The sequence below is a fragment of the Oncorhynchus mykiss genome, chromosome 2 (genome assembly GCF_057628025.1).
Source record: "Oncorhynchus mykiss isolate SJ-2025 chromosome 2, ASM5762802v1, whole genome shotgun sequence".
Lineage (NCBI taxonomy): Eukaryota > Metazoa > Chordata > Actinopteri > Salmoniformes > Salmonidae > Oncorhynchus > Oncorhynchus mykiss.
In genome coordinates, this window is record NC_143023.1 from 12,204,010 (window position 1) to 12,217,934 (window position 13,925).

The following is a 13,925-nucleotide window of genomic DNA, read 5'->3' on the forward strand; positions in this document are numbered from 1 at the left end:
TCACTTCGTCTCTTCCTCTGAGCGAACGAGACGGGGAGGGACCTACCTACATAAACTCCCAAATTTTGATAAACTTGACCAATAAAGTCTCGTTTTCGTTGCAAAACGTTTTCCGTTTGAAGTAAACGGTTTCAGTAATACACCCCTGAAGAAGAACGCTACTTTTTTTTACTGACGCTGTGGGACGTGATATTGCGGAAGATACACACACACGCCACAAATGAACTCTGGTATGGTAAAATACAATTATTTACACAACAATTGGTAGTCGTATTCGATAGGCTCTTATCAGAGACAATGCTATGGATTCTGTGTTTTATATGACAACCTCAATAGTAATAATAAACTAGCCAAACCAAACTAACAAGAACCAATACTTGTATCCTGGGAGCAAGACCATAATCATAATAACCCTCACCTCATTGTCTGGTGAGGTTTAGTCTAACCACAAGGCAGGTAACCACTAGAGCGTTGGACCAGTAACCGAAAGGTTGCTGGGTCGAATCCCTGAGCGGACTAGGTAAACATCTGTATTTCTGCCCCTGAACAAGGCAGTTCCCCGGTAGGCCGTCATTGTAAATAAGAGTTTGTTCTTTATTGACATTCCTAGTTAAATAAAATGTTAAAATAATATTGTCAACATTATAACTACTGTATTTTTTTTTCATAATAAATACATACGCCGTATGCCTGTCCTGCTAGAAAAACGTGTTAGAATCCTATTCAAATGAGGAAGCCCCATTGAAAGTGTTATTTTCGTGATTTACTTGCCTCCGTTCCATAGAGATAGATACAGGACTCTAGTGCCCCAAAACCGGTCTAAGCATGGGCAGCGCATTTGAAGACTTTCACTATTTTGAAGTATTCATTGGTGTGGGACTTCTTATCGGTTAAGGAATGAACACATAATTCCATCCAGATCATCAGGAGGGATCAGCCAATGAATTATATTGTGAGCAAACATTCCATAATTGCAGGTGACATTCAATCATCAGCCTTGGCTTTGTACCTTTTCAAACAACACACTCCAGGTGGCAGTATGCACCCTTTCAGTTCGTTTACTATCTCATAGAAGTAGCAGAAGAACAAAAGTGACTATACTGCCCATGCTCTCACAGACGCCATAATAGGACAGATACAATGTTGCGTCCTCTAACTATCTCTATGCTATGTAGGCCTACACACACAGCAAAGCACGTTGGTGGGTGTGATAACTGCGGGCTGAAGTCTACAGCGGCGCTTGCCTGTCAGTGCCAGTGACGTGGAGAGGCAGAAGTCAAGCAACTCTTCTGATTTCTCAAGACAATAGAAGATTCGAAATAGGTATTTATTGTCGACTTGGCATTGCGGGCAACCTTTAAAAGTGGACCTTATTGCGCCAGCGAACGAAGCACGTGGTGAGTAGCCTTGTTTATAGAGATTTGTTGATGTAAAAGGCCTACCGGTATCTACTTTTCCGATTTGCGTCAAATGTTTCCCCAGTTGTACGTGACAATGTTACGTCAACGCTCAACACATTTCTTCAGAGTAAAGCAATCATGAGTATACCCTGTAACAGTGTTTATAGCCACCCATCGATACTGCAACGAACGTGCGGTTCATGCCCCGCCCTCTCTCACACCAAAACACTCAGCTGTCACTGTCACTAGCCAGCTTTAGCTGATATTCAGAATCAGATTTTGGAGCAAATGACACTTTAACCTCTTTAATACATGGAAAATCTGTTTTTAAGCCGTTGTGATTCAACGTCTAAAGTAAACAGTCGAATGACATCAATCAGTTGGGCTGAACCCAAGCCATAAGAATGACTTGAAGAGAAGGCGTTTTAGAATATGAAGGCAACTTCAGAAGTTAACGACTTCAGACTGTAAAAAGCTAGCCTGGGAAAGGTAAAGGGGGATACCTAGTTAGTTAGTTAGTTGTGCAACTGAATCCAGTCAACTGAAATTTGTCTTCTGCATTTAACCCAACCCGTCTGAATCAGACCAGTCTCTTTAGCCCAAAAAACCTACAAAACTTCATTCGTTTTCCCATAAGCTATGGCGGAGTTAGTGCATACAAAAAGACGCCATTACTATTTCTCTCTATTGAACGTTGAGATTGCTGAAAGGCCAGCTTTTTTGGCAATGACAAGGAGTGGCAAGGAGTGGAATGTTAGCTAAAGAGACTGGTACTCAGACTAGTAAAACGCCTCAAGGCTGAACCCCTGAACATACCACACCTTGTTAGGTAATATAAGATTGTTTTAGGCCAGGTGAAGGTGCTGCAACTCACATTTGCAAGAGGAGCAATAAGTAATTTGGTTACCTAGAGCAACATTTGTATGTGCAACAACTGATATTTTATTTTATTTTATAGATTTAAATAGCCAATGTTGTTTATGTATTTAGGCTATGCAAAACATATTTTCACTGTACACTGATACTCGGATGTTCAAAACTGAAGAATGCTATTCTGGCCTTGTCATTTTGGTCCTTGTAGGCAGTCATGTTTAATTCATTTGTTTCCTATCTTGTCTCTCCCCAGGCTTCACAGGGAGAGGGGAAAATGCAAAAAAGCTTGTCAGTGTATGACAGTGATGGCTCAACATTTGCACCTCTGGTGGTCATCGAGTTGGTTTCGGAAACCAAAGAGGAAGCCATCGCATGGTTACTAAACAGGGTCAGAGACAAGCAGCAAGATGGAGGTACAGTACATTGAGCTTAGCTTACCTACTGTATATTGGGAACAGAGATTTGAAGCTTCCCAACAGTTTAAACATTCTTCTCTCCATCGCTTTTCAAATTGCCTCTGCTTCCTCTCTTTTGGCTTTCACTCTATCGTGCTCTCTGAAAGTGAGCGAAACTGATCCGATAACATATCTGGGCCCGTTTCCACAAAGCGTCTCAGAGTAGGAGTGCTGATCTAGGATCTGTTTATAAAATATTATTATGATCTAAATAGCAAAACTGACCCTAGATCAGCACTCCCTTTATGAATACGGGCCCTGATGCCACCTGCGATAAGCTATGTGAAAACAAAGCAGGCTGACCTTATCACTTATATCGTGAAATACATACTGAAAAGAGCACGGTTCGGTACAATAGTGTGAAAGTCCCTTTTAGTTACTGTATCTATTAACCAGTCAGTCTGGCTCTGTTGATACAATATGGTTGTCCTAGGTTACGTCCCAAAATGGCACCCTATTCCCTACATAGTGCACTACTTTTGACCTGAGCCCTGGTCAAAAGTAGTGCACTATAAAGGGAATAGGGTGTAATTTGGGATGAACACCTAGTCTATTGATGCCTTCATACCTGTCCTGATTCCTCTGCTGTGTTAGGGGCTGAGCTGCTGGTGGAGCAGCTGACTCCAGGGGCTCAGGGCACGGAGAAGGACAACCCCAATGTGTATGTGGTGGGGGCCTCCTGGCAAAGGCTCCTATACGGAGCTGAGGACGTGGGCCTCTTCAAGGAGTTCAACGACGGCTCCATGAGAGGCTTCACGTATGCCAACAAGCACAACTTCAAAGAGTTCCAAGGTAATCTAGGGTACAGTACGTCACAAATGGCGCCCTATTCCTTATCGCATAGGGTGCCATTAGTGATGCATACATAGTAAACTGTGAATGTACTGTAGATGATGAATAGTATTTTAAATGTTCTGTATTATATTATTACAACTATATTACTATACAATTACAATACAACACGATAATTAGATTATGTAAATACAGCGTGTTGTTTAAATAAACATCATTACTACACTAGTGTAAGAGCACGTTATTGTATTGTAAAGTGACTAAATGTGTTAATTGTCTGTGTCTCTATACTACAGGTGATGGGGATGGTTTTCTGAGCATGGCAGAGTGTCAATACATCATAAAACATGAACTGGACAACCTGAGGGCCAAGGATGAGGCCCACGTGCCTGGATATCCGAAGATGAAACTGTATCCAGGGAAGTCAGTCAGTAAGTACACCACTGACCCTATGACCTCAGCCACACTGAAACACTGGGTGCACAGTCATCAAACCTGGGTTCAAATAGTATACATTTTCTTTCAAATACTCTGAGCCTGCTGCCTGGATTGGAATGCCAGATGGGCAGGGTTTGGACTTTTGTGACTATTCCATTGGTTCTATTGTGCTAGGGAAGCTCAGAGCCATTAACACTGTGGGAAGTTTATTAGGTACACCACTCCGTTCACCAAAATAGTGCGCTCCTACAGACAGTGAGTCATGTGGCCGTGGCTTGCTATATAAAGTAGGCAGACAGGCAGCGAGGCATTCAGTTACTGATCGATTGAACATTAGAATGGGCAAAGCGACTGAGCGTGGTATGATGGTCGGTGCCAGGCGTGCCGGTTCCAGTATATTTTCATGCATGACAGTGTCAAGGGTTTACCGAGAATGGTACGACAAACAAAAAATATCCTGTGGGCAGAAACGGCTCGTTGATGAGAGGTCGAAGGAGAATAGCAAAAATCGTACAAGCTAACAGGCGGACCACAAACAGGCAAATAACGGCACAGAACGTCATCTCGGAACGCACAACTCGTCGGTCCTTGTCACGGATAGGCTATTGCAGCAGACAACCACACTGGGTTCCACTCCTATCAGCTAAAGACAAGAAGCAGCTCCAGTGGGGATGCAATCACCAATACTGGACAATTGAGAAGTGTAAAAACATCACCTGGCCCAACGAATCCCTGTTCCTTTTCCATCATGCTGATGTCAGTCAGGTGTATAGATCTTCTGTATGTCTCAGTCAAGTTCAGCACACATGAAAACCAATACTATTTGAACCCAGGTCTGAAGCCAATTCCATATTTGAAACATAACATACATAATCCTCACATTGTCTCCCCATCAGAGTCAGCAATAAGGACAATAAATATGCAAATGTCAGTGGATTATTTAAATACCAGATAAGGAGTCAATGCTCTTGCTGAGCAGATAGACTGCTATTCAGCTTAACCATTTGTTCAGAAAAATAATGCAACGTTTTGGAAATAATTTAGTCAAGAAATGACATGAAATTAAAGCTTTTTATTTTTATACAAATATACTAGTATATATGTGGGTCTGTATGCTATTGTTTTAGAAAACTAAGCTTTCTCTCATTATGAGGAAAGTTAACAGTTTAAACTCAACTGTTTTCATTGCTCTCAAGTAGCCAATGTTCTCAGTCATTTTTAGCACTTCAGCAACTTAACAAGGTAATTATCTCTCACCAAAAGAGCATAGGCCTTTGAAAACCCTGGTCCTCCAGTACCCCCAACAGTACACATTTGTTATTGTAGTCCCAGACAAACACACCTGATTCAACTCCTCAACTAATCATCAAGCCCTCAATGAGTTGAACCAGGTGAGTTTGTCTGAGGCTGTAACAACATGTTCTGTTGGAGGTACTGGGTTTGGGGAAACACTGGCGTGGGCCACTAGTTCAAGTTTTGTTATGTTTATCTAATAAAGATGGCTAGAATCACATGACAAATAGCGTCAGGAGACTGGGGGTGGGGGGGTGTGAATGGACTGACTCTTCTGTTTTTAATGTAATCTCAGTACGCAGAATGCAATCAAAGGGGATCCTTGTCCAAGTTTTCCCTCTGCATGAGAAGGAGGAACTCAAAAGGCTTTCCTTTTCCTGGTTCAAAAAGATCAAGTTGTCCTTCCAGCCTCTTGGTAAGTTACAGTTGCCATGGCTTGATCATTTTGCCCTTTGAATCCTAAGGCTACACGGTATTATCTTAGTGTTATCCATCTCTTTCAATATGAACTTCACTGGAGTATATACAATGATTAGGCTATCACCATGTACAAGACATGGAACATTCTAAGAACCTTCTAATAGCTTGTTTGTGACTAAATCCTCCCCATGATTCCCCATGGTCCATCCAGATGACATCAGGCACTACTTTGGTGAGGGTATGGCACTCTACTTTGGTTTCCTGGAGTATTTCACCTTGGCCCTGATCCCCATGGCCCTCATAGGGATACCATACTACCTCTTCGACTGGGAGGACTACGACAAGTTCACGGTGTTCGCCGGCTTCAACCTGGTGTGGTGCACGGTGATCCTGGAGTTGTGGAAGCGCCTCAGCGCTTCGCTGGCGTACGGCTGGGGCACCCTGAGCAGGAAGAAAGCCTTCGAGGAGCCGAGGCCGGGCTTCCACGGCGTCTTGGGCGTCAATCCCGTCACGGGGCGGGCGGAGCCACTCTACTCAAACGCCAAGCGTCAGCTGAGGATCTACCTGGTGTCTGTTCCCTTTGTGCTGCTGTGCCTCTACCTGTCTCTGTACGTCATGATGATCTACTTTGACATGGAGGGCTGGGCCTTGATGATCCATGATGAGGAGCCTACCTTCTGGACAGGACTGCTACTTTTTATCCCTAGTATTATCTACGCTGTGGTTATAGAGATCATGAACCTCATATACCGCTATGCTGCAGAGTTCCTCACTGGCTGGGGTGAGTGGGATTGGATGGGTGGGTGGGTGGATTAATGCATTTTAGCTCATATTTTATAATACATACACTGTTGTTTTAACAATGCAGAAAACAACAGAACACACAAATCATTGAGGCTAAAAATACATTGTCTTAATGCTACAGTGGTGTTTCCTGTGTTCCTCTTGTTCTTTTGCTGACTGTAGGGAGAGTTGTTGACTTGATAGAAGACACACTGTTTATGAAGTCAATGTTATTTTTGCTTTAGAAAACCACAGGCTTGAGTCAACATTTCAAAATCACCTGGTCCTTAAAGTACTGGTGGTGAGTCATGCATGAAATTGGTTTGTTTCCATGATCATTTCAAGTTTCCATTGATTTTGAAAATCCTTTTGTTAACAGTTTACTTGTCATCTTCTCTCCCCAGTTCAACTTCTTCAACTGTTTTGCCTCCCTATTCTACATTGCCTTTGTGATGCAGGATATGGTGCTTCTCAGACAGGTGGGTCACTACCAATGATGTGTATATATATACCCTGGATGACTAACAGGGGGCGCTGTATTGAAGCCACCGCGCAGCCATCTTGGTAACCCTCCTTCATTGTAAACAAGATTTTGGAAGCTATAGAAATGCATGTGTTAATGTCTACATTTGTTTTTGACATGTATATTCTATTACGGACACAAATGCATCATTTTATATTCTATGTTAGCAAAACATAAAACAAAACAAAGATATAAAAAAAATCTTAGTGTATATATATATATATATAGTTCTATTGTTACTGTCTCTACTACTACTACTACTACTACAACAAAACATCTTAAATACATGTAATTCTGTCCTATTGAATTTCAATACTGTAGAATTCCATTAATTCCTATAGAGGACTGCTCCCACTGGGGAGAGCCATAGCATAGCATCAGCAATCCAGAGTTTATACACATCATTGGTCACTACTAGCCTTTGGCCTTAGATGTTCCGATTCAAGTGATCCATCATTCCAGACATGGATGGCTAGAGGCACTAGCAGCAGAGACAGCGATAGATATATAAGGCTCTCACTACTAGCAATATCCCCAATGCTGTTATTGTGTTTCATTTTCTGTCTAAATAGCACCCTATTCCCTATATAGTGCATTACTTTTAACCACAGCCCTAGAGCCCTGGTGTAAAGTAGTGCATTGTAAATGGAAAAGTGTACCATTTGGGATGCAACCAGAGTTGTTTACTGCTGCTGCTACTACTGCTGCTTCTTCTGTTGCTGGTGCTGCTACTTCTGTTGCTGCTGCTGCTGCTTCTTCTGCTATCAATCAATCAAATGTATTTATAAAGCCCTTCTTACATCAGCTGATGTCACAAAGTGCTGTACAGAAACCCAGCCTAAAACCCTAAAAGCCTAAAACCCCGAACAGCAAGCAATGCAGGTGTAGAAGCACAGTGGCTAGGAAAAACTCCCTAGAAAGGCCAAAACCTAGGAAGAAACCTAGAGAGGATCTAGGCTATGAGGGGTGACCAGTCCTCTTCTGGCTGTGCCGGGTGGAGATTATAACAGAACATGGCCAAGATGTTCAAATGTTCATATATGACCAGCAGGGTCAATAATTACAGTGGTTTTCGAGGGTGCAACAGGTCAGCACTTCAGGAGTAAATGTCAGTTGGCTTTTCATAGCCGATCCTTCAGAGTATCTCTACTGCTCCTGCTGTCTCTAGAGAGTTGAAAACAGCAGGTCTGGGACAGGTAGCACGTCCGGTGAACAAGTCAGGGTTCCATAGCCACAGGAGCAGGTGGTCTGGGGACAGCAAGGAGTCGTCATGCCAGGTAGTCCTGAGGCATGGTCTTAGGGCTCAAGAGAAAGCAACTACTACTGCTGCTACTATTTCTGCTGCTACTACTACTTATCCTGCTGCTGCTGTTACTTATCCTGCTGCTGCTGTTACTTATCCTGCTGTTGCTGCTACTTATCCTGCTGTTGCTGCTACTTATCCTGCTGCTGCTGTTACTTATCCTGCTGCTGCTGTTACTTATCCTGCTGCTGCTGTTACTTATCCTGCTGCTGCTGTTACTTATCCTGCTACAACTGCTGCTGCTGCTGCTACTACTACTTATCCTGCTGCTGCTGTTACTTATCCTGCTACAACTCCTGCTGCTGCAACTACTACTATTGGTGCTAATGCTGCTGCTACTACTTATCCTGCTGCTGCTGCTGCAACTACTACTATTGGTGCTAATGCTGCTGCTACTACTTATCCTGCTCCTGCTGCTGCAACTACTACTATTGGTGCTAATGCTGCTGCTACTACTTATCCTGCTGCTGCTGCAACTACTACTATTGGTGCTACTGCTGCTACTACTACTATTGGTGCTACTGCTGCTACTACTACTATTGGTGCTACTGCTGCTACTATTCCTGCTGTTGCTGCTACTTATCCTGCTGCTGCTGTTACTTATCCTGCTACAACTGCTGCTGCTGCTGCTACTACTACTACTTATCCTGCTGCTGCTGTTACTTATCCTGCTACAACTGCTGCTGCTGCTGCTACTACTACTTATCCTGCTGCTGCTGTTACTTATCCTGCTACAACTGCTGCTGCTGCTGCTACTACTTATCCTGCTGCTGCTGTTACTTATCCTGCTACAACTGCTGCTGCTACTGCTACTTATCCTGCTGCTACTACTACTTATCCTACTACAACTGCTGCTGCTGCTGCTACTACTACTTATCCTGCTGCTGCTACTACTACTTATCCTGCTGCTGCTGTTACTTATCCTGCTACAACTGCTGCTGCTGCTGCTACTACTACTTATCCTGCTGCTGCTGTTACTTATCCTGCTACAACTGCTGCTACTGCAACTACTACTATTGGTGCTAATGCTGCTGCTACTACTTATCCTGCTGCTGCTGCTGCTGCTGCTACTACTACTTATCCTGCTGCTGCTGCTGCTGCTACTACTACTTATCCTGCTGCTACTACTTATCCTGCTACTGCAACTACTACTATTGGTGCTAATGCTGCTGCTACTACTTATCCTGCTACAACTGCTGCTGCTGCTGCTACTACTACTTATCCTGCTGCTGCTGTTACTTATCCTGCTACAACTGCTGCTACTGCAACTACTACTATTGGTGCTAATGCTGCTGCTACTACTCATACTACTACTGCTGCTACTCATACTACTGCTGCTACTCATACTGCTGCTGCTACCAATGCTGCTGCTACATCTACTGCTGCTGCTGCTACTACTACTTATCCTGCTGCTGCAACTACTACTATTGGTGCTACTGCTACTAATGCTGCTAGTAATGCTGCTGCTACTACTACTTATCCTGCTGCTGCTGTTACTTATCCTGCTACAACTGCTGCTACTGCTGCTACTACTACTTATCCTGCTGCTGCTGTTACTTATCCTGCTACAACTGCTGCTACTGCTGCTACTACTACTTATCCTGCTGCTGCAACTACTACTATTGGTGCTACTGCTGCAACTACTACTATTGGTGCTACTGCTGCAACTACTACTATTGGTGCTACTGCTGCAATTACTACTATTGGTGCTACTGCTACTAATGCTGCTAGTAATGCTGCTGCTACTACTTATCCTGCTACTGCAACTACTGCTATTGGTGCTACTGCTGCTACTACTACTTATACTGCTGCTACTACTACTGGTGCTACTACTACTACTACTGCTGCTGCTACTACTACTACTACTGGTGCTACTGCTACTGCTGCTACTACTACTACAACTGCTGCTGCTACTACTTATCCTGCTGCTGCTACTACTGCTGCTGCTACTACTACTACTACTACTACTGGTGCTACTGCTGCTACTACTTATCCTGCTGCTACTATTGGTGCTACTGCTGCTGCTACTAATACTGCCGCTGCTCCTCATACTGCTGCTGCTCCTCATACTGCTGCTGCTCCTCATACTGCTGCTACTCCTCATACTGCCGCTGCTCCTCATACTGCTGCTGCTACTCATGCTGCTGCTACTACTCATGCTGCTGCTGCTACTACAGCTGCTGCTGCTGCTACTACTGCTGCTGCTACTACTACTACTACTACTACTACTACTGGTGCTACTACTGCTGCTGCTACTCATGCTGCTGCTACTACTCATGCTGCTGCTGCTACTACAGCTGCTGCTGCTGCTACAACTGCTGCTGCTACTACTTATCCTGCTGCTGCTACTACTGCTGCTGCTGCTACTACTACTACTACTACTACTACTACTGGTGCTACTGCTGCTACTACTTATCCTGCTGCTACTACTGGTGCTACTGCTGCTACTACTTATCCTGCTGCTACTATTGGTGCTACTGCTGCTGCTACTAATACTGCAGCTGCTACTAATGCTGCTGCTGCTACTACAGATACTACTACTGCTGCTACTCCTCATACTGCCGCTGCTCCTCATACTGCCGCTGCTCCTCATACTGCTGCTGCTACTCATACTGCTGCTGCTACTCATACTGCTGCTGCTACTCATACTGCCGCTGCTCCTCATACTGCTGCTGCTCCTCATACTACTGCTGCTACTACTGCTGCTACTCATACTACTGCTGCTACTCATACTGCTGCTGCTACCAATGCTGCTGCTACATCTACTGCTGCTGCTGCTACTACTACTTATCCTGCTGCTGCAACTACTGCTATTGGTGCTACTGCTACTAATGCTGCTAGTAATGCTGCTTCTACTACTTATCCTGCTACTGCAACTACTGCTATTGGTGCTACTGCTGCTACTACTACTTATCCTGCTGCTGATACTGCTGCTACTACTACTGGTGCTACTACTACTACTACTGCTGCTGCTACTACTACTACTACTGGTGCTACTGCTGCTACTACTTATCCTGCTGCTACTATTGGTGCTACTGCAGCTGCTACTAATGCTGCTGCTGCTACTACAGATACTACTACTGCTGCTACTCCTCATACTGCCGCTGCTCCTCATACTGCTGCTGCTCCTCATACTGCTGCTGCTACTACAGCTGCTGCTGCTGCTACTACTCATACTACTACTGCTGCTACTCATACTACTGCTGCTCCTCATACTACTGCGGCTACCAATGCTGCTGCTACTCATACTGCTGCTGCTACTCATACTGCTGCTGCTCCTCATACTGCTGCTGCTCCTCATACTGCTGCTGCTACTCATGCTGCTGCTGCTCCTCATACTGCTGCTACTACAGCTGCTGCTGCTGCTACTACTCATACTGCTACTGCTGCTCCTCATACTACTGCGGCTACCAATGCTGCTGCTACTTATACTGCTGCTGCTACTCATACTGCTGCTGCTACTCATACTGCTGCTGCTCCTCATACTGCTGCTGCTACTCATGCTGCTGCTGCTACTACAGCTGCTGCTGCTGCTACTACTCATACTACTACTGCTGCTCCTCATACTACTGCTGCTACTCATACTGCTGCTGCTACCAATGCTGCTGCTACATCTACTGCTGCTGCTACTACATCTACTACTAATGCTGCTGCTACTACTGCTGCTACTACAGATACTACTACTGCTGCTATTAATACTGCTGCTGAAACTACTGCTACTACAGCTACTACTGCTGCTACTACAGATACTACTACTGCTGCTATTAATACTGCTGCTGAAACTACTGCTACTACAGCTACTACTGCTGCTACTCATACTACTGCTACTACTACTGTTACTACTGCTACTACTACTTACTGTTACTACTGCTGCTACTCATCCTACTGCTGCTACTCATACTACTGCTGCTACTCATACTACTGCTGCTCCTCATACTACTGCTGCTCCTCATACTACTGCTGCTACTCATACTACTGCTGCTACTCATACTACTGCTACTACTCATACTACTGCTGCTACTACTGCTACTACTGCTGCTACTCATACTACTGCTACTACTACTACTACTACTGTTACTACAGCTGCCACTCATACTACAGCTGCCACTCATACTACTGCTACTACTGCTGCTACTCATACTACTGCTACTACTCATACTACTGCTGCTACTCATACTGCTGCTACTCATACTGCTGCTACTCATACTACTGCTACTACTACTACTACTGTTACTACTGCTGCCACTCATACTACTGCTACTACTGCTGCTACTACAGCTGCCACTCATACTACAGCTGCCACTCATACTGCTGCTGCTACTCATACTGCTGCTGCTACTCATACTGTTGCTGCTACTCATACTACTGCTACTACTATTGTTACTACTGCTACTACTCATACTACTGCTGCTACTACTATTACTACTGCTACTACTACTATTACTACTGCTACTACTCATACTACTGCTACTACTACTATTACTACTGCTACTACTCATACTACTGCTACTACTACTGTTACTACTGCTACTACTCATACTACTGCTACTACTACTGTTACTACTGCTACTACTCATACTACTGCTACTACCACTGTTACTACTGCTACTACTCATACTACTACTGCTACTACTCATACTACTGCTGCTACTACTGCTGCTACTCATACTGCTGCTACTCATACTACTGCTACTACTACTACTACTGTTACTACTGCTACTACTCATACTACTGCTGCTACTACTATTACTACTGCTACTACTACTATTACTACTGCTACTACTCATTCTACTGCTACTACTACTATTACTACTGCTACTACTCATACTACTGCTACTACTACTGTTACTACTGCTACTACTCATACTACTGCTGCTACTACTGTTACTACTGCTGCTACTACTGTTACTACTGCTACTACTCATACTACTGCTGCTACTACTGTTACTACTGCTGCTACTACTGTTACTACTGCTACTACTCATACTACTTCTGCTACTACTGTTACTACTGCTGCTACTCATACTACTTCTGCTACTACTGTTACTAATGCTGCTACTCATACTACTGCTGCTACTACTGTTACTACTGCTACTACTCATACTACTGCTGCTACTACTATCTACTATCAATATCCTCTTTTATTTCCTTTCAGAGTCTGGCCACGCTGCTGATAACGTCTCAGATCCTGAACCAGATCATGGAGGCCTTCCTGCCCTACTGGCTCCAGAGGAGGAGGAACAAGAAGGCCCATAAGAGGATGATAAAAACCATGGAAGACAAGGAGCTGCCCCTCTCTGAGCAGGTCAAGCTGGAGGCAGACATGAGCACCTACCTGGTGAGTTGCTGGACTCAAGTTACGGGGGAATGAAAGTGTAACTAGGAAGGTTGTGATGAATGTGAATGATACCTTCATGTGCATTGCAGTATCTTTACAATACATTTGAGTCATTTAGCAGACGCTCTCATCCAGAGCGACTTACAGGAGCAATTAGGGTTCATTCCTTGCTCAAGGGCACATCGACAGATTTTTCACCTAGTCGGATTGGGGATTCGAACCAGCAACCTTTCGGTTTCTGGCCCGACGCTCTTAACCACTGTCTTGATTGGTTATGCTGTTATGCTTGCCTTATGCACAGAATACC

The 13,925-nt window shown here is 44.2% G+C and overlaps 1 protein-coding gene across 4 annotated transcripts in view; it reads left to right on the top strand.

Annotated features, from left to right (window-relative positions):
- LOC118936508 (anoctamin-10) overlaps positions 1-13,925 on the top strand; it is a 53,124-nt gene continuing 39,199 nt past the window's right edge. For 2 of the 4 annotated variants that reach the window (XM_090188983.1, XM_090188986.1), the window contains exons 1-10: positions 1-230; positions 1,176-1,397; positions 2,527-2,686; positions 3,323-3,520; positions 3,817-3,951; positions 5,547-5,666; positions 5,883-6,452; positions 6,700-6,755; positions 6,859-6,933; positions 13,436-13,618. In XM_090188983.1, coding sequence (XP_090045109.1) covers positions 2,548-2,686; positions 3,323-3,520; positions 3,817-3,951; positions 5,547-5,666; positions 5,883-6,452; positions 6,700-6,755; positions 6,859-6,933; positions 13,436-13,618 — 1,476 coding nt within the window. In that variant the 5' untranslated portion in view covers positions 1-230; positions 1,176-1,397; positions 2,527-2,547. Of the gene's footprint in view, positions 231-1,175; positions 1,398-1,610; positions 1,890-2,526; positions 2,687-3,322; positions 3,521-3,816; positions 3,952-5,546; positions 5,667-5,882; positions 6,453-6,699; positions 6,756-6,858; positions 6,934-13,435; positions 13,619-13,925 lie in introns of those variants that run through there. The other 2 variants (XM_090188985.1, XM_090188984.1) reach the window with 2 other exon arrangements.